This window comes from Brienomyrus brachyistius, chromosome 18 (assembly GCF_023856365.1).
Source record: "Brienomyrus brachyistius isolate T26 chromosome 18, BBRACH_0.4, whole genome shotgun sequence".
NCBI classification, from domain to species: Eukaryota; Metazoa; Chordata; class Actinopteri; order Osteoglossiformes; family Mormyridae; genus Brienomyrus; species Brienomyrus brachyistius.
Window position 1 is genome coordinate 4,147,623 of NC_064550.1, and position 27,108 is coordinate 4,174,730.

Here is a 27,108-nt window from a genome sequence, read left to right on the forward strand (position 1 = left end):
AACGTCAGTTACTCCCTACATAAATTAATTAAGGAAAGTTTGAAATATTCGGGAACGCACAACATAATTTTCAGAAATACTTTTTCTTTTAAGTGTGTTGCTGCACCTGCGTGATCCATCCACCGGGTCTGTCACAAGATAGCAACTCGTAGTAGTCAGATAAAACGCTTTTCCATTTCTATCCCCCTTTTAAATGAATTGTTTTAAGCCTTTGCATTTTCATTGAATGAGTTTTTTTATGTTTGAATGCTAGTCGTGTGTAATTTCTCTTGCTGTTTAATTTGTGTTTAAAAAGTCATAATCTGGCTTAGGTCCTGTTATTGGCTGGGTTTTAATTGTGCTGAATCGCTCTTCCCGGGCTTGGTGCAGTTCCCCAATGTTCCCCCAGTCGTGCGCTGATTTGAATCATTACACGACCTGCTCCTTTGTAGCTAGACGGTTTCTCTGTCACTTTATATGCTGATTTTGAATTAAACCCATCCATCCATCCATCCATCCATTCATTTTCCAAACCGCTTATCCTACTGGGTTGCGGGGGGTCCGGAGCCTATCCCAGAAGCAATGGGCACGAGGCAGGGAACAACCCAGGATGGGGGGCCAGCCCATCGCAGGGCACACTCACACACCATTCTGTGACCCAGGCGGAGACTCGAATCCGGGTCCCAGAGGTGTGAGGCGACAGTGCAAACCACTGCACAACCATGCCGCCCCTTTGAATTAAACCATTCATGCAAAAACATTGGATGAATTTTCGATATTTGTGTATTTTTTTTAAAGATGATCATTTATCAATTACTGACAATGTCTTTGTGCCTTTTCAAGCATAATCCAGTTCTATTAATACATCACGATGCATGGTTTCCTATAATACAGATACAGAAAGTACAAAACACCAAACTGGTGATACAAATCTCTTTACATGCTAACAGGTATCTGAATCACGTTTTTAGCCATCAATCATACATTTGCGCATAGATATGAAGAGGGAACATTATTACTTTAAGGCTAGAATACATGGTTCCCCCTGCTAAAACAGACACACAAAAACTCTACGGATAACGTTAGTTTATACGCATGTAATTATGTATCTGAATGATTTTCAGCCATCTCACATACTTCTTTACCCAAATGTCACTGTATGTTCTGGACACTTGTGTAAAGAAAGGTGCTTAGCTGTCAACTGATCACTCCCTGGTGGCGAATAGGATCAAATTGAGGGGTAAATGCTGGATAGACTTGGGAGATACAAATGTATAGTGAGAATATGCTGGGAATGGTTGGCAGAGGCGCCTGGTGGGGAGATCAACTCACAACTCCAGCAGAACCTCTTGCTTTCCGAGGGAGCCTGGAAACATTTAGCCCGAATGGACAATGTTCTGTACTTCTATTAAGGTGGCTGTGCAGAGCTGTGGCCATAAGGCTGTTGGTACCTGTCACAATAGGAAACCACAAACTCACTGGTGGACAGTACTGGGCAAAGGAGTCGTCAGGCTGAAGAAAGAGGCTCTCCGAGCTTGGTTAGCTTGTGGGACTCCAGTATCGGCTAACAGGTACCAACAGGAGATGCAGGGTGTGGCTTTAGCAGTTGCATAAGTAGTTTGGTGAGGCCATGGAACACAACTTTTGGTCGGCCTTGAAAAGATTCTGGCAAACCCTCAGGTCACTCAGAAGGGAGAAACAGAGATCAAGTACCATTGATCTCAACTGGGGACATAGGGATTGATCTCAACTGGGGACATAGGGATAGAAGGAGCACCTTGAAGACGTACTGAACTCCACTGACACATCATCTTCAGAGGAAATAGATTCAGAAGACAGGGATGTGCAGCTGGGGTTTGAGGATTGTGGCCCAATTGACTTCATTGAGCTGTAATCTCCAGTTAGCTGAGGTGGTTCTGATGCCTGGGGAGGCACTTTAGACGTGTTTAACCAGTAGGAGACCTTGGGGCAAACCCAGGACCCGGCCTAGGAGCACCTGGGTATCCCCCTGGAGGAGCTGGCCGGGGAGAGGGAGGTGTGGGTATGTCTGATCAGACCGATGCCCTGCAACCTCAACTCAGACAATGGATACCAGCAAATTTTTTGACCAAAGCTTCTCAGATTCTGGTAAGAACTCGGTTGTATGAAAATGTCATTTAACCAGTTTACTTACCCTCAGTATGTTGTCATTTACCCCAGACATGATTTGCTTTGATACTGACATTTCCATTATTTGCAATGCAAGAATGTAATAGTATGTTTCCATATTTGTAAATTAAAAAAATATACGTTGATACACTGATTGTTACCCATTTAACTATCAGCATATTGTACTTTGCTGGGATTAGAGATATTTTGACCCATAATTATCAATCAAGTATTTTAAACATCTGATTGTTACATTTTTTTTTTATGAAATTGTTCAGATTCTTTCCCCCCAAAATTTTCAAATCAGGCTTAGATCGCATTTGTCAAGACCTCACACTGAATAAATGGAAAATGGATGACTGGAGTGCTCATCAATAATCATTTTATCAACTCTAAATAAAATATATTGCAACCACTAGTATAATATAAGAACTCAAGATACAGCAGTAGTCTTGCCATATAATAACCTGGGTTTATTGGAGTTGGAGGCTCTATTTCTTGAATAAGCTTTACAAAAAAACAAAAACAAAAAAGAAAATAGAAACACGTACCTAAATAGAAACCAAAAAAGCCCCCCCCCCCCCCAAGACAAAGTAATTCAAGACCCAAACAGTATTAAAAGGAGCATTCATTATATGTTCATTCACTGTCCCATTTGCTTGCCCATTACTCCAGTCATTCACAACAGAAAAAGCGAAAGGCAGGGATTTCCCACCAAGTACAGTGATAACAACAATGATCATAATGGACGTGTATTGCCAACCCCTTCACAGCAGGAACTGTGTTGTGCACTTTTTTTTTCCCAAGGAGATACTGGGTAAAAATACGTCATATATATATTCAATACAAGAATAAATAGTGAAAATGACCTTTAAAGCATCACCCAACTACTCAGCCATCCCTTATATGCTTTGAAAATTCAATAGGTGGGAAAAGTGTATCACTGCCCCAAGAGACAAACAGTACATGAGCATTAGGAAGTTAACATTATTACTATACTGTGTAGAATATTTGTAACACCGATATTTATAACTTATCAAAACTGAGAATGAGGACTTAAAAGACGTTTCCAATAAGACTCATTTAAAAAGCTTTTTGTTCATTTAAATGAATGCTGAAGGTGAGAGCAATGGCAGGAGAGGGAGCTGAAGAGGAAATACAAACAAAGAGCTTTGGATAGAAGGTGAAACAAAACAAAAAAAGCATGGAAGACCGCAACAGAAATGAAGACAAAGCGCTCTAACTCTGCTGTTTGCGTTTGAGCGCCACCATCAGGTCGTTTTTCAGAGCCTCCTGCATCGACTTGTCTGCCAGTGTCTGTATACTCCTGAAAGACAGTAGACAGACCTTCAGTATGGCAAAGGGGTGAAGGCAAATTCAATTGACTCAATTTGCTGTACAAATGCACAGTAACAAGGCAAACCATTACATGAATTCATATGAAGTGAGAAGAGATACTGAGCCATTCTTGTACCTGGAAACTGATGTTAGTATGCAAGATAAACATAATAGAAGGTTCCTGGTGGGGGGGGGGGGGGGGTAATGCCGTATAAATATTAAGCTGCTGGTTTTCCTGCGATGCACAAGCATCTTGCCAAGTTAAAAAAATATATAGATTTTTTATGCGGTTAATTATAACACGTTAATTATAACACAACCTAACACTCAAGCAGTGTCAGTAAGAAATACAGAACATTCAAGTACCATGAGAATAAGCACAATCACAAAGACACGAAAACAAAATTCATTCCTTATGTATTTCTTAGGCAGAGCCATACAGCACAGCCCGATGAGCACATGACATACTAGCGACCTGGTCAGCATTCCCAACAGCAGGCAGAAAAAGCCAGATATTTCAACCTCAATAAGTCGATGAAGCGCAAACATACAAAATGGCAGCTCTCCTCCTGAAACAAAAGCCACACAGATCCCATTCCAGTCACCTAGTGTCAAGCCTTTGGCTGAGGCCTACAGTCACACAATCACATAGTGCCTCGAGGCCCTGAAGAGACAGGATATACCTCCAGCCCTAATTGTCTGGCTGAATGTAGATCTGGCGCTGGGTGAGGACCTGGGAGAGCTCCTTCTGGAGCTGACGGTATGTTTGGTTATCAGGCAGAGAATCAATAGATCTGAGGAGAAGAGGGCAGGTAGAGCGAGGGAAGGAGACGGAGAGGAGAAAGAAGGACAGGAAGTAACACAGAATCAGGGTAAGGAGGAAAAAAAATCATAGCAGGGAAAAGGGTAAGAGAGAAAGTATGCGGGAGGGGGAGATGCCAGATATAAAAACCTCTAGGAATAAGAGTTCCCTCATGTCGCTAAGATTCCATGTGTGTGCTCTTTAACAGGGTTTCCATTACCAAAACTTAAAAAACTGTTTTTATTCATTCACCAAGAACAAGACCAATGAAGAGTTTCTCCCCTTTTTAAAAAAAAAAAAAAAAAAAAAAAAAGATGAAAACTACAAAAATCCATAAACATGGCAATTAAGTAATTAAAGCTGGGGCACAAGAAACAATAGCTTGATAACCCTGACATATTAAGCTATAATTAAAAATTTCTTCAAACAAATATCACCACAGTGCACCTCATGACGGCATAAGCAGGCCCCACTGCGCACTTAACCTGCAGGTTACCCATCTGAGGATTTAACCAGCATTCTGCTCACTCTACTACCTACTGTAAAATAAAACATTCACCAAATTATACAAAATGCTAAGGTGTCTGTGCACGCCGGCAAAGTACATAAACAGGTCTATATGTAGTATCTCAGCTTATGCCCAATTTCTCATTCCTTTCAATTTAAGTAAATTTATAAACGCAGTGACTGGTCAAAATTTTTTTTATCTCAATCGTGTACTTAACACTGGGGGTGTACACATTCCAGAATTGGGCAGCAGTACACAGATAGTAAAATTCTACTGTACCCCAAATGGCCAGTGATCCGCAAAACACAAAAAGGGTAGAGTTATGATACTGAACTAATAAAAGACATTGGCATGGCCTAGACAAAGGTACAGTGAAACATTCAATCCGTACCTTAGACCATTGACGATGTCCTTTGTTTTTCCAAAGTAGATTTCATTCAGGGTAGAACGAATTTTATTCTCCATATCCTAACAGAATAAACATAATTGTACATTACTTAAACACTGACCCATAAGTAATTAGATAAACAAAACAACCAATATTAATTAAATCCTATAGTATGGCACCATTTCTATGGAGTGGTTAAAATGTCCAGAGGGTTAAGTAATATGAAATCTAGTAAAAGTACATATTAGAGCATGATGGTAGGTCACATCATCTAAATTAGGGGTCATCAAGCTGGGGTCAGCAACCACAGACACATTTCAATTCAAGTCACTAAATGTTAGTGATAAAAGCTGGTTACTGCTGCACCCCCCCCCCCCCCACCCAAGTTAAAGGATGGTTCACCTCCACAAGGCGGCCGATGTTGGCAATATGCGGAGAAGACTCTCCTACGGTCTCATCCTTCTCCATCTGTGCAGTCAAGGGATAAAAAGAATTAAGGTGCAGAAAAGCAAACCGCACTAACATTGATATATATTTTTTTTAATTCAAGAACACAGAAAAATCATCTAAAACCTACAAAATAACTTTGAGTCCTCTACTGTATGACATTTTGAACACGTGGCTAAAAATTAATGTGAGTGAATATTCCCTTATTCAAAAAATATTCCCTTGCGATCATGCGATTTGGCCTGAGCCATGACATAACACCATTACCTGTAGTGCTTTTTGAAAATCTACACTGAATTGACTAGAAACTGTTAGGTGGGTTAAAACTAGTATTCGCAGCAAGCAGTGTTCATACTGTCAAATAACCCAGTATTGAGTTTTGGAAACAAAATAACTACCTCAGTGACAGACACTTAAAGGACCAAAGCCTATCAGTAACAACCTGGTAGTAGGTAAAGAAAAGTGAAATCAATTACTCATTATTTCAAGAGGGATGCTGTTGTTGTCATGGAGGATCAGAGTTGACATCAGAGATGCACATAATTGATGTGCAAGTATGCATTCGCCAAATGCATTCGAACTTTTATTTGACTAATGCATACTTCTTTCACGGTATAAAAGTTAAAATGCATCTCAGGCAGACATTGTATTAGAAGGAGGTGACGATTATGCTAGCAGTACCAATAGCAACGACAGACAAAGTAGATCCTAAGATATACAAATTCAACAAAGAATGACTTAAGACCGTGGTGGCTAACCAGTCGATTGCTGAGACATTTGTAGTTGATTGCAAAACAAGTTACAATCTAATATATTTCGAGGAGAACCCTGCGCCCCACGGACTGGCAAGATATACCTAGGGGGAACCCCCCTCCTCCCAGAACCATCCGGATTATTTTATTCCTTAAAAGTAGCTCTCATTATAAAAAAGGTTTGGAGACGGCTGGTAGAAGACCTTTTTCATAGCTGGAATTTAACGTCACAATAACCATTCAGCACAAAGTTCAAGAGACAAAGTTATAAGGTGAAAGAATGCTGATTTTGAGATAAACCATCCATGCAAAAACATGGGTGGATGGATGGACTAAACATTCTGCACAAAGTTCAAGAGACAAAGTTATACGGTGAAAGAAACCAAGAGACTGCGAGTGTGTGTGCACCCACATCTACTCATACACAGTGCGTGTTAGCATATGTATATCAGAGCAGGGTCCCTTTGTGTTTATCGTCTTGAAATTAACAGGCTAATCAGTGTCCTATTTTGAACAATTTTATAAAACTGGATTATCAACTGATTTATGAGCTTGATAAAACTTTGTTAACGGAGCAAGTCTCAACATGTTTCTCGGACCTCATGAAATTCTGTTTTACTGAAATTTGTTATGAGTGCTACAATTTTGTACGCTAAAATTTGTGTGCTACAAACCAACTTAACAGCACATAAGCACTGCTGACCTTGTTGACATCTAATCCCATCACACTAGCAAAGACGATCTTTATAGATGAGCAGCCTGTGTGAAATAACTAGATTTGTTTTGCTGAAGTGGTATGCCTACAGGTACATCACCTGTCGAGTCAGGCTGCCGCCCAGGTTCATGGTGCCGGAACCTGTCTTGGTGGTTTGTAGCCAGAGCATGACAGTGGAGGTCAGTTTGTAGTGAGCTGTACGTCCACTGGATTTCTCCTGTGTATGACAAAGGTGAGGCATGAAGCACTTTTCAGGGTTGCCCTGGGTGACCCTTCTTCACTGGCCCATTAATCATATCATTCACCTGCACTTCGACCACATGGATGGAGTCCCAGCAGCCCTTGATCTTCTTAGAGCCATCCCCCGCCTTCTTGATGAGGATGACTCCCGCAAAGCCATGATCCAAGTCCCACAGATACACTGACGACACCCCACCTTCAAAGTACCTACCCAATAAAGCACGATTATTGAGAGAGACTACATACTCACCAATCACTGGTTATGTGTTATCAGGCATGACCACACACCTATACAGAGATGCTGTTCAGGTGAAGCGTGCATTTGCCCAGCTCATTTGTACTAATGGTGGGATATTGTGTAGAGCAGCGTTTCCCAACCGAGGGAATGCTAAGACAGTCCACGTTTTTGTTGCCTTCCAGCTCCTGGTAGTTGGGAGTGAGGAAAAATGTGAACCGTCTGGGAGTCCCCAAGAACCAGGGTGGGAAATGCCGGTATGAGTATGACTAGCAGATAGCACATGAGTTATTAAACTCCTGCATGGAATTCTTCTTTGCTTGTGAATCATAAATAGAAGCTACTGTTCTGACCCTTAAGTAAATGCTTATTCAGTACAGGGTTATAGTAAACCCTGCAGGCTGTGAACCGTAGTCTACATAGTACAATTAGCATTGCAGAGCATAACACTCACAGATCTCTGTACTGGTCAAATGCGTTATTAGCCTCCACTTCCAGCTTGCGCAGGCGGGCAGAAGGCATAGCACCATCATCTATGGGCGGCTCATACTTGTTACTCCACGGTGACCTAAGGCAACATGGAAACAGACAATGACAAATTACTCTGAGGCAGAACACGCCTGGAGGACTCTTCATTGCACCGTTATTTTGTTCTGGTACTTCTGCTATTTACAGGCAGTCACCAGGTTACGCACTTGATCCATTCCCCAAGTCTGTCTTTTAGACCAATTTGCAGGTAAATTGAAAAAGTTATAATACAGGACAATAATAAAAATAATTACACATTAATAATAGAAGTAACTACATACTGAACTGATGTCATGCGATGTTTTTACAAGCATCACAAAGTAGTGCGTGCATGTGTTAGATACCATTTTATTTAATCCATTTTTTTTTTTAATTTAGTAGGCTTTGCGGCAGAGCATTCATAACTATGAGCTTAACCCAGGGACTGCCTATATATCAGTCACCCCACCTGCCAAAGAGAGAGTAAAATTTGTGATTGAATCATTATTCCCTAACGAACCTATAGGAGTCACCATCACGGTTATAGTCACACAGCAGGTAGTCCTTGCCCACAGCTTTGTCACGTGCAATCTTCAGTGGCTGGTCCACAGAGGACAGCAGGTCTTCACAAAGACTGGGAACCTACGCATATAGGAAGTGCACAGTTACTACACACACTTGAAGTTCCACAAGCTTTCTTCCAGTATAAATTAACAAAATGCAAAAGTCACTGCAATTTGAGGAAAGCTCTCATTTAGTTTCTCCAATCAGCCACTGAAATATAAAGATAAAATGCATGAAAATGCAGCGGTAATAGCAAGCAAATCATGTATATTACAGCTGTGTGTGCCAAGAAAGTGGAAATGCAATGTTAAAAGAGAAGTGTGCAAACTACTATTTGTGTAATTCTAAGAAACTGTTAAACACACACAAACATATACAACGGAGTACACGCCTAAGATTTTCTCAACATTTTGAAAGTGTTATGCCAGTAACCTAGACATGTCTGCCTTTCCCACCACTCTGCAGAGAGTTTCGCACTCACTAGGTCGATGAGATCGCTGAGGTTCTTTTCAATCTGCTGGGGAGGCAGACGCCTCATCAGATCAAGGGCACAGTCCAGCTGCTGGTCATTCTGCAAAGCCCAACAAACAGAGACTGAAAATGCAAGTTTGAAAGCAAAGCAAATGACAGCAAGAACCATCACTCATCAGCACTTAGACTGTGCCTGCATTCACTGTGAAGTACATCTAAATTTCGTGTTACTCTAAATAACCAAATCCAAAAGATGAATGACATAGTAAAATCAGATGAGAAGAGAGAGATTTGCCAAAATCCATTAAAATTTAGCCAATGACAAAGCAATTATTCAAGTTGAGTCACTGAAATAACTGATACAAGCAGTGGGATTTAAAGTAAACTTTGAAAAGTTAGTCTTTGTGGATCTATGAAAAGTGGATCATTCAATCCTTAGATTTCTAAATAAATGCACTTTACAAAACATAATTGCAGATCACATAATGGCACAGGTTAAACAAATTGTTAACAAAAGACAAAAGAAATTACAGAACGCATGCCTGGAATGCAGATTCTATATCAGACAGGAGCCTGTAAAGACAAGGACCCAGCACCTTGAAAAATTCCTGTAATATATAAGTGCGAATGGGTCCATGTTCTTCCAAACTACCATACAAAGACTTAAATCTACAGTCTTGAGAATAAGGGAGCGATTACTGATCCAATTATATAGCACAATGTCATTCCCCAAGGACTGATTATTTTATAACTGTATCGACGTTTCTAAAGTAGCTCAGGACTAATTTTCATCAATGCAAAGAAAAGCTAATGCACACTAAAAGTGGTAAATGTTTTCAAAACAATGCAGTTAACGCATTAGTCAGCATTAGTCAAACGAAGTAGTCATTTAATAAAATATTAGCCTTATGACTTAAATTTTAGTCTTACGTACTTGCACGACAAAAAAAATCGAAGGGATTGCTTCGAATAAATACTACACTCTAAACCCATCCGAGGTAAAGCGAGATAAGAGATCGAGGTAAGTGATCGGAATGCCGTTCCTCCAATGAACGAGGTGTATAAACTTAAATAAGTATATTTTATATGAAGAAAATTTGAGAGCGTATTAAAAATAAATCGACTGCACAGCAAAAACAACCACGTTGTACGTTACGAATCAAACAAGAGAAAAAGAGATTACACCGACTGCTGTGTTCTTGCACCAAACAACTTGAGTGTCGTACACGTCCTGCAACTTAAGACACAGGCTGGCAGGTAGGGAAGTCAAGTGCAAGGCTAGTATAGCGTTAAGTCGGCGAACACTCCGAGTTCCCCGCAGCTCGGTAATTCCTGACACTGCCACATTCCGAGTTATTCAGCAAGTATATCAATCACATAAAACACTGCAATTTACTTCTTGTTCAATGTACAGCAAAAATGCTGGTCGATAGATCAGCAAACAAAACGACTATCCTGTGTTGCCACGCACCTAGAAGACTTCCCACAGGGTACACTAATCTTCCTTGCACCCCACCTTAAACTAGCCTACATAGCTTACCCTATCCGTTTCTTTAGTTGTTTTTAATTGCAAGGCCTTACCATGTCTGCAGCTTTCGGTCTTATATTTAATGGAAATTCCTCTTTTACGGCTTCGCGTGATTAGTTAGCTTGAACTTTTTTTTATCTATTTTATTTGCAATGTTTTGTAATTGTTTTGTTCCTTCTGAGTAATTCCTCTTCGTCCAACTCTCTCACAACCCAGCTCAGTCAGCGAATCGAACTTCCTCAAGCTGGACGAGAGGGTGGGAGGGGGACTGGGGGGGGGGGGGGTGCTGCTGCAGGGAATCCATATCCGGGTCACCGTACGGTTGCTCTGTAACAACCAATCGTAAAGTAGTAACCAAGGCATTGCCAAATATGGAAACCAACAGGGTGTGGTCAATCAAGCATATGTAGGATGAGTAGAAAAAAATGATTCAAGTGTTGGTAACTTGAAGAATATGTTCAATTATTTTTATTTCCCCGGCAATCCAGTTAATGAACCTGATTTCGTAAATGTTATGTTTGATTAGTTACATTATGTAAGGTGAGCAATCCAGAATGTTTATATGTTGATTTATATGTTATGGTGTATCTAAAGGTTAAGGTTAATATATACTTACTTGCATCCTACAAACTAGATATTTTCAACGTTTGTTGTTAATGCATGACTATACAGTTCTTTTGGCTGTTACAGCTGATCATACATTGAGAGATATATCTATTCATAGTAGTAAAGCTGCGAAATAAAGATTTTAATTAACATTTTATGTCGTAACAATATCCTAAATTCTCTCAGTCAACCACAAATTCCCGCGATAACTTAGTTTTTATTAAGCGCGTGGTATCTCGCGAGATTCACGTTTTATTGAAACATGTCTGAGAAGGAGCTGGGGAGAAAGTGGGACCGCTGCCTCGCGGACACGGCAGTCAAACTTGGTAATTATTGTTGTTCCTCATTTGCTTTTTTTTAAACAAGTTACAAAGCAGTCGATATGTTAGGTATTAGAAGTGGGTGAAAAGAAACGTATAATTCCGTAGATTCCACTATCGGCTTCTATGGCTAATGAGGTCCAGTTGAAGGTTGGGAAGGTAGGTCATATTGAAGCTGGTGGCTTGGAAATGTTAGGCCATCTAGTGATAGTAGTACTAGTTTAACTATATATATATTTTCTTGTCATATCGTGGGTGCATTTTGGTTTGACTGTTTAGTTATACTAATGTAAAATCTAATAGTACGTATAACGAATAACATTATCGCTGATTTTTCTGCATTCATCTAGTTGACAAGGCTTCTGCTAGTGCTAACACTGACAGAATTACGCGATTGTTTATTTCTTCATAGCTGCCATTATATAAATACTGAAAACATTTTTTTCTTGAGATATTGGGTTGAATTGATTTGTAACTAACGACTAGGGTTTAGATTTTGTTCTAAAATGAAACACTTCATGAAATGATAACTTCTACATTGTGAAACAGAAGGGGACTGTATCAGCAACTCGCTGTAAAGAATCCTATGTTATCTAATGAGATTTTCTTTACGGTAAGGAGGTAATGAGCCGTAATGAGCATGTAGAGATCTTTTTCTAACTATGAGCTAATGTAATATGATGTTATTGGGAACATTTTGGTAATGCTTAAATGCTTGGGTGGACTTGCTGTGATCTTGAATTGTTCCATTTTCCACAAATGGTTGTAGATGGTTGAAGGTCCCAATTATTTAAATGCTTTTATGAACCTCTTCAGCTTGGTCAGCATCAGTGACTGATTAACACCTTTTTCAATCTTGGCATGATGCATGTTCACTAATATTATATGTATTTGTTTGCCATGATACTAAATGGAAAGTAAAAGATTTATTTTTATACTAAAGCCGCATCATGATGCCCACTCTTCACAAGGGAAGCATGCGTCTCAAGAATAGCATTTGTAGCTTTTAGAACTGGTTTCGTATACAAAGATCTGATTGTAACTTGTTCAGATGCTAAAATCCACATCAACACTGGACTATAACATCTCATTATTGATAAGAAAATTGCTGTATACCTGCATTGGCTTTAAACTAGTGAAGTTGAAAGTGCATAAAGTCAAGTGTGCAGTAACTGATCTACCTAAAGGTGACCAAACACTGAACTAGTCTGGACACAACACATCACATCCGCTAATAGTGGACCATATTTGGGATCAGAACAAATACTACACTTTGTCTCGGTCGGCCGTACCCAGGTGGTTATTACGACATACAACCAGTGTTGCTTAAAAAAAACACACTTTCGTCTGAAGCATGTGGCCACCTTTTAATATAGCAGTTTGACTGCAGCATGTAAATTTTTTTTTTTACATCTGCAGTCTCCAGCTGCTAGAAATATCCAATATTTTACCTTCCAAAGAGCTGTATTCTTAGATATCTGCAATACCCATTACCAATATAGGAAACCAATTTTTTTGTATATGTCCCTTTCTAGAAATTTGATCTAGCTGTGGTGCATAAATGGTCACCGAAGGTGCTTGGGAGAGAATGGTGTATTCTAAGCTACAGTTAGTATATAATTTTGATGTGAAGCACATTGCCAAGGAAATGACATACATTTGTGTCAGGTTAAACTGTTAAGGTACTACTGAGGTGCTTTTTCACTGCATCAGGTACCACACTTTTGGTACCTGATACAGTGCTTCGGTACTTTTTCCATTGACGACTGGTCGAGTGCCAGAAAACGTGAGTGGAGCGGAGTGTTGACAATTTCCGCATATTGTTCACGGAGCGATGCGCTACCCACACTCCTCCGCTCACAGCCACTCAATTTTCCCCCTGATCCAATGAAACCGCTCTCTCTAAAAAAGAACACAATCTGCATTGTCTATTAACTTTAGCTTAAACTGTAGCTTGGCTAACTGAGCAGCCAAATTCACAGTCACGAAGAAACGATATATTTCAAGATGTTCAAGAGTGTTTTTCAGATATACTGCTCCCGCTTGCTCCCGCTCTTCACAAGCTCTGTCAAGTACCGATAAAAATTCCTGTCACCAAAGTACAACACATGCTTATATGTGGGCCATGAGCTTCTCAAACATTTAGAAAATGATGCAAAACTGATGAGGGAAGATGAACATGTCATAGGTCTCACCCCAAAATTTGATAAAATTGATATTTTAGTTATGCTCCTTGGTTAAATTCCTTAACATGCTTTCATGGCAAAAATGTTGGGTAATATTTCATGTAATAATCATATCTGAACTGCACCCTTGGAATATTACAAAGCATTTTATTCAGCACAGTATCAATATACATTATCCCATAGTGGCTGCGCCATTTCACCTAGAACTTATTTTTCGTTCGTTCACCTACAGTTAAGGTGCAGTAAATGGATACTGCCTTAGCAGCAGTGCTCTTCAGCTTAGTCAGTCAAGGAGGGTTTATTAGGTATAGGAATAAGAGGGGGAGTTGGGAGGGAATATACACAGCGCACACCCTGGGTGTCCCTGGAACAGGAAAGCCTATGTTTGTCATTCTGCTGAATGACTGGCCCTCATTATTTGTACTTTGTCTATGTTGTCCGACTCTGATCTTCAAGCATCCTAAAGTAGTTAAGGAAATTTTTTTTTATCTAATTGATTGTTTCAAAACTGTTTATCTAATCTTTCCTGAAAGGACCTGAGGTGTTTCGGGAAGTCTGTATGTGCTGTTATTTTTTGCATCCCCTAATATTCTGTAATAATACTCCTTAACTCCCCCTTGAGTATTGTCTGTGTGAGAAGTTGTGGATGCCAGCTTTGCTGCTAAATCATGTGTCCCTCACTTACGGAAAATCCCATCTCTCCCTTACTTTCTAGGGGCCGGCCTGGGTTTGGGTATCGTCTTCTCCGTTGTCTTCTTCAAGCGTGAGTTCTCTTTTTCTTAGGTTAGAACGATTTATTACACATCACTGTTTTAAAAGTGAAGTTACCCCCATTTGTCAGATGAATGGTGCCCTGAAACCAGAATGCAGTGTCTGCTCATCTTTTGAATATGCCCCACTGGGGGCAGATCTGCACTGAGCCAGATGTGTAACTGCATGTTTTGAAATCCTCTGTTTATTGGGAGGGATTTCCGATGGCTGATTAGGAATTGGTGTTGGGCAGTAACTCCTGACAAAGATGTGGGAATGATTCCATAAAATGTGTGTTCTTTAAGGAATTTAAGATAATGTGTTTTTACATTTTCTTTTACTTGGGTTAGGACCCATTCGTTGAAATTAGGGGTGTAGTGATAGCGATGCTTGATTTTAAACTACTCATTGATACCAATTAGGGCTGGGTAAAGTCTTACAAAAAAAAAGTGATGTTTTAATTTAAAATATTGGGACAATAATATCAAAATTACCACACAAGTACACTTTTTTTAACCAAAAAAACAACCTCATGGGGGGGACAGTATAGGGATAATGTTCTAAACGGTTGGCGCTAAACCTAATCAGCATTTTTTTAGTCTGAAAAATGGATTGGCAAGCTGGATTTAATTATGATTTAAATACATGTCACAGGCAGTCTAAAGCTGTGGTTCATAAACTTTTTGTAGTGTGTATCACTTCAGAGTTCTATGTACCCCTGTTATTGCATTATCGTTGATCATCAAGAACAATGAACAGTGTAGTGTGTAACTGCGCAAGGGTTTGACATTTTCTCTGTACTAGTGTTTGCTGCAGTGTTGCTGCTCCTTGCAATTCCATCATACTATTTTAGTTTTTAGTTGTTTAATTCAGTTACTAGTATTATGAATCCGTGTTCGTTCCTCTTGATAGTTTAGTCAAGCACAGTTTGGAGCGCTTAGTTTGACTTGTGTTAATGAAATCAGATTCATCAGATCTGTGCCTGTTTTTTCGTGTACCATGATCTGCCATGCTTTGAATTTTATTGGTAACTTTCAGTTTTCCGAAGTTCCACACTTCAGATGCTTCGTTCTGTTTATTTTGCTTGATAATATCATTGATGAGTTACCTGGTATCTGTTTCAGGCATTGCGCCCAGTTCCAACCAGTATTGATGTTGGTGTATCCCAAATTAAAATGAGTCACTGGGAACGAACTGGCAAAGATAGGTGTGTGTGTGAGAGAAGAGCTTGATATCCCTATGAGAGCACTCTCTTTCCCATAGGTCGTACATGGCCCATCTCATTCGGCTTGGGGTCGGGGCTTGGTATGGCTTACTCCAACTGCCAGCACGACTTCAGGTCTCCATACCTTCTGCATGGTCAGCTGGTCAAAGTAAGTATGCCAGCTGGTGTGACCCTAGCATATCTCAGGCACACATTTGGGATCATGCACTCACCAGTTTGGCACAGCCCATGCATCTGTCTCACAGTATGTTATTCCAGGCGAGACCATGAGACCAGCTATGAATGAAGTTGCCTTTCTTTTGTTTTTTTTTTTCTGCAGGAGCAGTAGTAATTCCAAGAGTGATCGCCTTCTCTGCACATTGATTGCATGAATGCTGTTTGCCTCTCAACTGGTCCCCAATCTCACTGCAGTGTACCTGATCAGAGCTGATCCTATTAATTAATAAAATACTAATGTATATGCAACTGCAGGAGCACACTCACACAAAATATATGTGTATTTATATAATTTTGTGTTTTGAGCAATTCATTTGTGTGTCTGCTATGGGTTTCAGTCAACGCTTCCCTGGTGTATGAAAGAAGGATGTTATCCCCAGTTTTGGATTGATTTCATCCCACAAGACAGAGACAGATTAGCGAGACTGTTGGAATTTAACAAGCCTTTAATTAGAAATTGTAGCCCCATCTCCATCATTAGGGGTGTTCTAGGCATATAAAGCATACGAGGGCAACAGTCATGATGGCAACTAACAGCTATCAAGACTTATATACAGACTTTATTTATTGGTTTGTTCGTTTATTAATAATTATTTACAACAGTATTAATAGTAATGATTTATGCAGCACTTTTCAAAACTCAGATGCTAACAATATTCAATAATGCAAAACGGCACAGATATGTGCTACGCGTGATGAGTGATGAAGTAATGCAGCATACGAGTCATAAATGGATAAAGCAGAATGAACAGGAAAAAAGCAGAGTGGTGGGAGCTAGAAACTGTGGGAGAACCAGAAGGTTTTAAAGTGAGATTTGAAGACTGGGAGAGATGGGGAGTTAGATATCATGAGGATGGAAAGCAATTCCAAGGGTAAGAGGCCACTCCAGAGAAAACTCGGTCACCACAGCTGTGGAGTTTGGAAAGTGGAAGACCTAAGGGGGCTAAAAGGGCAAGAGAAGATCATGCAAAGAGGTGGAGCAAGGGGATATACACCCACTGACCACTTTATGAGGTATACCTGTTCAACTGCTTGTTGAAGCAAATATTACCTCAAACGTAGCATAATTTATGAAGTCATTCAGATGCAAGTCAGAAGCTTCTATTAATGTTCATAATAAGTATGCGAATGTGGATGAAAAGGTGATTTAAGTGACTCATCCTGACACGGTTGTTGGTCCAAGGTGGGCTGGTTTGAGTATTTTCGAAACTGCTGATCTACTGGGATTCTCAGCACAACATCCATCTCTAGGGGTTACAGAAAGTGGACCAGTGAGTGGCACTTCACTGAGTGAAAATGCCTTGTCGGAGTTGAACGGAAAGATTGGTTCAAGCTGATAGAAAGGCAACAGTAAGTTAAATAACCATTTATTACAACGAAGGTATGCAGAAGAGCATCTCCGAATGCACAACACATTTAACTTTGAAGCAGATGGGCTTCAGCAGCAGTAGATCACACCGGGTACTACTCCTGTCAGCTACAAACAGGAATCTGAGGCTACAGCGGGCACGGGCTCACCAACAATGGAAAAATGACTGGAAAAATGTTTCATAGTCAGATGAGGTGCAGTTTCTGCTCCAACATTGAGATTGTAGGGTCAGAATTTATCACCAAGAACATGAAAGCACAGATCTGTTCTGCATGGTATCAAAAATTCATGCTGATGTAAGGGTGTGGGTGTTATTTTCTTGGCAAACTTTGGCCCCATTAGTACCAACTGAGCATTGTTTAAATGCCACAGCCTACCTGAATATTGTCGCTGACCATGTCCATCCCTTTATGATCACTGAGTACCCAGCGCCTAATAGCTGAAAAATTTGCAGAAACTGCATGACACTATCATGTCAAAATGGGACTGAAGTCTCTGTGGAATGTTTCAGGCACCTTGTTGAATCTGTGCCACAAAGCATTAAGGTACTTCTGAAGGCAAAGGGGGTCCAACCTCGGACTAGCAAGGTGTACCTAATAAAGTGGCCAGTGAGTGTATGTCTCAAACTGTGCTGATGGCTTGACTACAGACTCAATACTCCAGTTTCTTGCTTTGCAGGCGTCTTTTATTTATATTCTGTGAGCTAAATTCAGTATTTTATTGGCACATTAAATTGTGTGGACAATTTAGTACATTGTGCATGCAATAAAAAAGGAAAAAACTCTCCATGGCCACTCGAGGGCAACTACCATGTATTGTCATACAGACACATAAAGATAAAATACTGCTGGCCAGATAATTTTTTGACTGCAGACACAAGCACCATTTAGTCTGCCTGATGACTGAATTCACGCTCATGAATAGTTGAACATCATTAATTGTGCTCCTTTTCAGAAATAACACACACGCATTTGGTATCTGGCATTGTGGAGGCTCTCCATTCATTTCAATCGGCCTAACCCTATTCGCAGCTATGATAACCTTAGCCATAAATAACCAAACAGAATACAAGACTTGTATTTTTAAGAGTTTTTTAATTGTGTTCATAGATTTTTTTTTTCTATAAAATTAAGTTTAAGCAGTGTCCATGAACCTGGGGGTTATGGGTCTTGCCCCAGGGCCCACGGACATGTGACTGTTCTGCTGAAGTCAGGCTTGAACTGGCACCTTCCAATTGCAGGAACTGATTTTACCCCCCCACACACACATACAGATTATATACAGTTAAGCAAAGCTTGGGGTCCAAATGCAGGGTCAGGCCATCTGTCTGCTGACCCTGGAACACTTAGTTTGACTTGTGTTAATGAAACCAGATCTGCGCCTATTTTACCACCTCTGACTTTAACTAGGGCTTAGTAACATGATAAATATGATACAAAAAAAAGTGGGGAGGGCTGGCAATGAAAAAAAAATACAAACTTTATTTTGTAATAACCCCAAAATCATCTCGACCCACATTTTGAGAATCACCGACCTGTGCAATGTTCCTGAGAAGTTCGCAAAATCATCCACAGAATGCATTTAGATGACAGATGGCTTTGTTCACAAGACGGTGGCTGCAGCCTCAGTTTTTGGCCTATGGTGCCATCTGTTGCTGCAGTTACAATTGTGGGATGATATCGGGTCTCTCAGGTATAGATTTTCATCCATATAATGCTTTGTGAAATGGACAATAATATCCATTAAAGATCAGATGGAGTTAATAAAGTATTAATATGAAATGGAGTTATTCTGTTCACAAAGCTGAGCATCTTCTCTGAATCTCCCTTCCCTTCCTTGTCACTAAGCCTTGTTGCCTCAGTTTTGGAGCAATTTTTTTTTCCAGATCTCGATCTTTATAGCATGTCTGCAAAGGCTGGGAAAGAGCTGTCAAATATTTTCTGAGTTGTGTTAAAAGGATCAAGTGTGTGAAACAGCCCTTTTCTTATCAAAACGATACTGCTCACAGTACATATGCAGACCTTTCTGATTGGCTTAGAAATGGCCGTATTAACAAGAAGACCAAATTCAATTATTGATCATTGTGTGGTTGTTGTGCATAAATAGTTTCTCAAATTTACAAGCAAACTGAGAGTGGGAAGTAACCTGCATAGGTCTTTCTACTGCTTTCCCTTTATATCTGTGGTTTGCTTGATGGCTTGATGGAGAACTGTCATACAATCAGATGCTCACAAGGTGGCAGCAAAATAGAATTCACTCAGTGCACGAACATTGCATTGTCATGGTCCAGAGGGTAGGTGTGGGAGAAAGATGGGTTTCACGCCTCCGAACCCCAGTAGTTCTAACATTTTGCAAAGCGGTGCCTGGAAGTCTTCTCTCTTGCACAGACGAAATGGGAATACTAAATGCAATGGCAATATGGAAGTCAAAATTTATAGAAATGAAATATATTTTTCTGCTCCCTCTTTCTATTCCTTTTGTATTATGTCAATAACCTCTAATTACTGGCCATGTTTTCCAGGAGATTGCTGTGCTGTGGCTTCCGATTACAACAACATTATTATTATTATTGTTGTTGTTGTTATATATTTGGATATTTGTAACACATTTGCAATGTGCCACACAGTAAAAAACTGTTAAAACAAATGACAGATAATTAATTAATTGAACTTTCAGTCCTGTACGCATATCTTTCCTATTCATAATATATATAAAAGTAGGATTAGTAAATTCCTTCCGAATTCCAGCACATACAGGATACCATTCATTCACGGTGCCAAATCAGAGATGCTAATTAGCTTAACGGTATATCTTCAGGCTTCAGGAGAAGAAAATGCAGGTTCCATACAAAAAGGGGCAGCAGGAGGTGTGAAGCACGAGTGATACCCACTGAGGCAGGATGTCACCCTCTAGTTGGAAAAATATTCTATTAATCAGCAAAGTATGCATAGGCAAATTCTATAAAGGATTAATTTCTCAGCCAATCATTCGCAGAACCTCAGTGAAGCAATCTAAAACCACCAGATCTCTATTTTTTAATCAGTCTTCACTCCATAGCCAAGTTTACAGTAAAAACCGCATTTTATAATCTAAAAATGTCTTTTTTACCAGGGAAAAATATGGTCTATATAAATGTAACTGCCAGATCAGTCATGCGGCACAGTTGGACTGTAGGTTACAGAACTGCAGTAGTAATCTTTTGTGTAACCCTGTAAAAGTGCAGTAGTCTGCCCTCTGTTTATCGTGGAGCTCTGGCTGAGTTTCATGTAGCTTATTCTGCAAAATTCTCATAAAGAACTACAGCAGGTTAGCATACATTTTAAAAAGCACTCAATCTACAAAATACATTTAAAAAGATACTTTTTGAAGATGACCATATGATATGATGTTGAGCTCAAACCAGTGGTCTGTGCTACGAAGCGGGCTTTCTGGCTTATCGCGGTAACTTGTCGGATTTAAGGTACCGCACTTTAAATGGACTTCATATTCGTTCACTTACATTTTGGCCAGACTTCCTTAAATCCGACAAGTTACCCCGATGAGCCAGTAAGCCCGCTTCTTAGCACAGGCCACAGGTGTCAACATCATTTTGACGACACTGTGATCAAAACCGAATTTTTAACACGGACACGGTATTTAAACACATAGCGTACACAGCTTTTTAACCACAGATACATTTGTCCTTGTAAGGACAGGCTTTTCATCCCTGACTTAAACTCTAAAAACAAAACAAATGCCCGCCTGATGCCCTGCCGTGCGACCTGGTCCCATCTGCCCACCCACCACTCCACCCTCATACACCTGAGAGCCCAGACAGTCAGCGTCTCCGACATTTTAATGCGCAGACACGTGCTGGCAGTACTGGAGTGCTGGACGTGGGGATTAGGCCAAGCGGGGGAGGAGGTGCTCGCGGCCAGCATCTCATGCACTCACACAAATACTTCAGCGTCGGGGGCTGGCCCACTTGAAGATGTTCTCGCGCACACATGCGCACACTCTCACACACGTGCGTGCTCCTCCAAACACAGCAGATATTACACACAATTGGAAACGTTTTATCTTTGTCTCTTCCAACCTTCTCGCTCCCTCTCTTTCTCGCCCTTGGTCCTGATTCGATTTTCCGCTCTCTACATGCACACCCTCACGCACACGCCGCAGCAGACATGCCGGCGAGCAGGTGCACGTATGCGCTCGGACACGCGCGCACGGTAAGTCCTCTCCGTGCTGCCCTTTTGCGGCGTGTGTCATTGTGACACACGCACAGCTGCGAGACACGCAGACAGGCACGGCGTCGTGGTGGCGAACGGGAGAGGAGCCCGATGGAGCGTAGCGGCGAGCTGGCATGCAGGCTGCTGAGCGATTGGCACCTTGGAGCTGAGCTCTGCTGGCGGATGAGTGTTTGAGTTTGTGTGCAGAGCGGCGAGAGAAACTCCTCGCATCCCCTCTGGTTCGCTTCCTCCCCTCTGACAGGAGAGCCCTTCTTATTAGCCTTCAACCATTGCCCTCCAGACCCGGAGTTAAGGGACTATCTGAAGATGGCTGAGCCCAGCTTCCCCAAAGGGCCTGTGGCGGCAGTTACGAAGTCCAGTGGAGGCGGGAATCACAACAGCAGCTTTGCTTACGCAGGGGCCCATGGAGTGTGGGACCTCAGTGGCAGTGGGTTGTGGCTTTTGGCTGCTGTGCTCGTCCTCATCATCGCAGTGACGGCGTGTGGCAACGTCCTACTCATCGGGCTGGTTTTGGCTCACCGCACGCTCCGCTGCACCTCCAACTGTTTCCTGGTGTCGCTTTTCCTGTCTGACCTCATGGTGGCGCTGGTGGTGATGCCTCCGGCGGCTCTGAATGCGCTGAGTGGTGCCTGGATGCTCTGGCCGCCCTTCTGCCCCGTGTGGCTCTGCTTCGACATCATGTGCTGCAGCGCCTCCATCCTCAACTTGTGCCTGATCAGCCTGGACCGCTACCTACTCATCATCTCGCCGCTGCGCTACAAGCAGCGCATGACACCGATGCGCGCCTTACTGCTGCTGGCTGGGGCCTGGGCGCTGGCCGCTCTCACCTCCTTCCTGCCAATCGAAATGGGCTGGCACAGCCTGGGCCGTGCCGCCCTGCCGGAGCTGGGCGTCCTCCGCCTCGGCATCACCCCCTGGAGTTCCAGCACCGCGCCCACCCAGTGCCGCCTCCGCGTCAGCCTGCCCTTCGTGCTGGTGGCGTCCTGTCTCACCTTCTTCCTGCCGTCGGCGGCCATTTGCTTCACTTACTGCCGCATCCTGCTGGCCGCAAAGCGCCAGGCCCGGCGCGTGGCTGCCCTGACACACCCCCACCACCTACACCATTCCCCTGGGGGGGTGTCTCGCCCAGCCTCGCCCGCACATGCCCCCGTGGATGGGGACTACTGCAGCCAGCAGGAGGTCCCTGCAGCTCGCCTGGCGCAGGTGGGTTAGATGGGAGGAGCTCCATGTGTAACGATACATCCATGATGATCTTAATCTAACGCAGTTAAACATCCAGTAGTATTTTAAGTTTAGGAGATGGCTAGGGTACCGTTGCTCTTCTAGTTGCTTGGTTTAGCAGATGCTGTACTAGAATGGGAATTCCTTTAGTACTGCCAATCTATTTCTGTGCATGTCTGTGGCTGAAATTAAATGGTGTTAGTAATGTCTGATATTTAAGTGAGCTTGGGCAGTGATGCATCTATAGGAGCTGATCTTTGTAAACGTAGAATTGTGATAAATGAGCCAACAAGGATAAGTAGTATTTTATATAAGCCGTAAAACTATAGAAGCACAGTAATCACTAGAAGAGTGAAAATTATATTATGCAACTGTACACTATAATTTTAAACTGGAAGTATTTTCCCTGGTGTTCAGCCTGTGTATGTAATGTAGGGAAATGGGAATTAATGAAGGACAGGCCTACAGACAAATAAATACATTTTAGCATTTGCTAGCTGAAGGATGTTAGTTACCAGCTCACTAAACAAAAAGAAACAAAGTAGTTTATGAATTCACTGTGTAAGATAAATGTGAATCAGTGCACAGATCTTATAAGTAAAAGGTGATTGTATCATTTATTTATGTTTGTAAATGAGTCTCATTGTGTGAAAAAAGATTTACCGTATATTTACTCCAAGAAATGTTTTGATACATTGAGAATTCACGTTCCTGAACTGGTGTGCTGAAAGACGAAAGAAATAGTAGACAAGAAAACAGCCGGAACATTCTCCTCACATTTAAACCTGTTTGAGTAATTTTATTCTTGTACAACATTAATTCACTGTTATTTGGAGAACATACAGAAAATAACTCACTACCCCCTACTGTGGTTCAGGACTAATGCACAGTGTGGTGATGATACAAACCGAATCGCGCTGAAATAGTCTAATGAAACCACCATGTTTGCTGTCTTCACACCTCCTGCATAAGCTTGACAAGTTCCCCTGTGCAAAATTAGTCCATGCCTTTTGGAAAGTGTTATGTTTCTATCTATTCTGTTTTTTTTTTTTTTGCTTTTGCACTCAAAACTTCATCGCTTTCTCTGCTTGTCACTTGAAATTAAAATGTATTATTGTCAAAGTGGTACAGCGATCGCAAGCATACTGTAGGTTTACTCTGCGATGACACTGTTTGTGTAGACATACAGACGGACGTGGGTTATTAAGAAGCAGAAACTTCCAATCAGTCTTTTTCAAAAAGGAATCTGAGAAAAGAAAAATGTGACACGCTGAAACTGTAAAGGTGTGTCAGAGGTGGAGATGAGAGAGAAGTGTTCTTTTAAGAGTTGATGTAACAAGGTTGATAGCTTCATACTCGTGCCTCCCATCCAGCTTCTGTCCTTGCCCACATAATGCCCTTCGGTCTAAGCACTGTCACAGCAAAGCAACTCGCAGGCGGTCGGAGCGTTTGAACGGCTGGCCTTCATTTTATAAAGGCAGATAAAACAGACATGGACAGGGAGCGTAGTACATTTTTAGATTAAAAAGATGAAAAACACCTGATGTCTGCTAAAGAAGTAAAAAAAAAAAAATTTGTGATCCCGGTTACGGAAAAAAGAAGAGAAGAAGACAGCAATAAGTAGAGGGTACTTTGTGTAGCAGAGAGCGAGGAGTCCATGTTATGTATGAACAGGATGAAAGATAGTAGAGCAGGATGAGAGATTGTCAGGCTGTATGCCTCTCTCACTTTGCTCTCCTTCCAGTCTTCAGTGAGTCAGGAGCGCAGGATGGCTCACCGGCAGGGCCGCCGAGCGCTGAAGGCCAGCCTAACCCTGGGGGTTCTGCTGGGGCTCTTCTTCAGCACCTGGCTGCCGTTCTTCATCACCAATATGGCACAGGTCAGTCTGCGCTCTGCCAGTCTAATGCCTGCTTTGCACGTCACTTCCAGGACTGGGTAGTTTATCAACATGGCATATATCAGTGTGTGTTTCCCCCTTTCCTGTGGTGATGTAGAACAGGCCATATTGTTAGTATAGTAGTGAATTCAATGGTGGGTAGTTCAGGTCCAGAAAGGAAAAATCCAGACCAAGAATTTGTTTCAACCAAGCGGTACTCTGTCAATGTGACTCTTTGAACTCAGCTGGTCAGTTGAAACATCATCTTCTGGATTTTAATTTCTGGACCTGAACTATCCATCTCTGAGTGAATCTCGATGTATGTCCTCACTTTGAATTTAAGAGGGGGGCGTTATCTCCCCTCCCCAAAATGATCATACACCGTCCTTCACTAACTCCGTCTCTGATGATAATCACTGATCCCTGTGACATTATAGTGGAGCTCTTTTCCAGCCCTCAAAAAAAATGAAAAGGAATAATAATAAAATCAAAAACAATTACTGACAAACCCTCCATCAGCGACGGCTGGAGTGTGCTACAGAGGTCCAGATGAAAGGTCTCTCTGTAAGTCAGTAATTACCAGTGACGGTTCCCTCACTTTGTACTCCAGGCATCTTACTCTCCATCTGGGTCCCTGTCCCCTCTCCAGTGGGTGCCTTGCAGAATGTCCTCCCCCCACCGCCACTTCTGACTCTCTGCCTCCCCATCAGAGGAGTGTGAATGGCACATCCTCTCCCTTCTCATATTTACTCATCTTAACTGGGCGGCTCTGTGCTCTATTCCCAGTCCACTCTGTCACAGTCTTTGTCTGTATGTCATGTCAGTGTGGTTTTATTTTTGTTACTCCTGCCATATCAATTGGTCTGGTCTTGGTGTGATCCTGTCTCTGTCCACATCCCCATGTCATTATGGTTTTATTTTGGCTACTCCTGCCATATGAATGGGTCCGATCTTGGCGTGATCCTGTCTCTGTCCACATCCCCATGTCAGTGTATCAGTGTTTCCTTGTTACGGATATCAGACTATATCAGTACCCAGGGACTATGTTCTCTGTTCTCCTGACCATCTTCTTCTTCTCTCTCCAGGCGGTATGCGAGTGTGTGCCTCATGCGCTCTTCGACGCCCTCACATGGTTGGGTTACTGTAACAGCACCATGAATCCTATCATCTACCCACTCTTCATGCGAGACTTCAAGCGTGCCCTGGCTCACCTGCTGCCTTGCTGCTCCTCCCAGTCCCCCCGGCGACCCTCACCGCCCCTCTCCCTCTCTTTGCGCAACTCGGGGGAGCCCCAGCTCCCCACGGAGCCCCCATCTCTGACTTCAGATGCCCCTCAGCCCCCTGCTACAGCTACGGATGCCGTCAACCTGGTTGATGCAGAGCACGCTCAGAACCAGCTGCCACTGCTCTTGCCTAATCAGGTGGATACGCTGGACTGAAGGAGTGTAGGGGAAAACTACAAAAGGAACACATCGATTACATAGGGCAGTGTTTCCCAAACTGGTCCTCGGGGACTGCAGACAGTCCACGTTTTTGCTCCTTCTCAGCTCCCTACCAAAAATGCGGACTGTCTGACAGGGAGCTGGGAAGGAGTAACAACTTGGACCCTCTGAGGGTCCCTGAGGACTTGGTTGGGAAACACTGGCATAGAAAATTAGCGGGGGAGAATAGGGCTCATTTTGACGACACCACTGGAATGACTGTGACTGCTCCTGGAATGGCTAATTAGTCATAACTTAATTATGTTTTTAAACCATTTTCTTTTATCTTCCACTACATAGAAGCATCTCCAATGCATACAGAAAACAAGTAAATGATTCATGTTGTTTTGTCTGCCTTGTTTTGTCTTGGCAATGTCCCGATTTGTTGGGAGCTGTGTTGCTGATGAAGGGCTCTCGTTCTGGATCAGATGCAAGTGTTATTAAAAGATGCCATTTACAGACCATAGCATAAATTATTATGGATGAGTTTGTGTTACATACAACACATTATATCCTTGATTTAAGAAAGTGTAACTATTAATGGACATCTGTCCCACAGAGAAGCCTGATTTCTAATGAAAACCTGCTTTACAGAAAGTAATAACTGCTACACAAAATACTTGTATCATTTTATGTCTTGAATTCCTCATTCAACATCTATTTAAACATATTAATGTAGGCCTGTTTTATGCTGATCTGCATAGTACTGCTAAGCTTTTTGAGGATGTATATATGAAGTGTATTAACTCATCTGTGTGTTTAAGCTTATAAATTGCAGACATTTTCACATTTAAAGAGTAAGTGACACTACCTCGTATTGGTAGTCCCTGTTATATTGGCCTCTCCTACTATACGTGGAATTTTTGCAAAGGGAGAACAGGTCATGTTAGGAAAGGCAAATGTGTGTGTGTAAGATTCACAGGAAACAATTGAAATTATAAAATAAGTAAATGCAGTAGCTGTCTGGGGAGAGAGGTTTGCGAGACAGATGACAGAAAAATCATCGC

General features: G+C 41.8%; 3 protein-coding genes across 4 annotated transcripts; 2 read left to right on the plus strand and 1 right to left on the minus strand.

The window, feature by feature from the left end:
* Positions 1-2,579: 2,579 nt before the first annotated feature.
* LOC125713442 (F-actin-capping protein subunit beta isoforms 1 and 2) lies at positions 2,580-10,887 on the minus strand. Of its 2 annotated transcripts, XM_048984571.1 has the most exons (10): positions 10,676-10,887; positions 9,105-9,194; positions 8,580-8,701; positions 8,007-8,120; positions 7,383-7,524; positions 7,178-7,294; positions 5,566-5,631; positions 5,167-5,243; positions 4,149-4,259; positions 2,580-3,454 (listed from the first exon to the last, which is right to left on the minus strand). In XM_048984571.1, exons 1-9 carry the CDS (start codon positions 10,676-10,678, stop codon positions 4,157-4,159), a joined length of 834 nt encoding a protein of 277 aa, XP_048840528.1. In that variant the 5' UTR covers positions 10,679-10,887; the 3' UTR covers positions 2,580-3,454; positions 4,149-4,156. The 2 variants fall into 2 exon arrangements, with proteins under 2 accessions (XP_048840528.1, XP_048840529.1); XM_048984572.1 differs by lacking the exon at positions 4,149-4,259.
* A 511-nt stretch (positions 10,888-11,398) lies between these two features.
* Positions 11,399-16,217, plus strand: micos10 (mitochondrial contact site and cristae organizing system subunit 10). The gene is made up of 4 exons (XM_048983404.1): positions 11,399-11,554; positions 14,450-14,497; positions 15,748-15,857; positions 16,029-16,217. The coding sequence occupies exons 1-4, from the start codon at positions 11,491-11,493 to the stop codon at positions 16,035-16,037; spliced, it is 231 nt and encodes a 76-aa protein (XP_048839361.1). The 5' UTR covers positions 11,399-11,490; the 3' UTR covers positions 16,038-16,217.
* Positions 16,218-16,340: 123 nt separating this feature from the next.
* htr6 (5-hydroxytryptamine (serotonin) receptor 6) lies at positions 16,341-26,911 on the plus strand. Its single transcript, XM_048983402.1, has 3 exons — positions 16,341-22,726; positions 24,489-24,623; positions 25,706-26,911. The coding sequence occupies exons 1-3, from the start codon at positions 21,830-21,832 to the stop codon at positions 26,057-26,059; spliced, it is 1,386 nt and encodes a 461-aa protein (XP_048839359.1). The 5' UTR covers positions 16,341-21,829; the 3' UTR covers positions 26,060-26,911.
* The last annotated feature ends 197 nt before the right edge of the window (positions 26,912-27,108 follow it).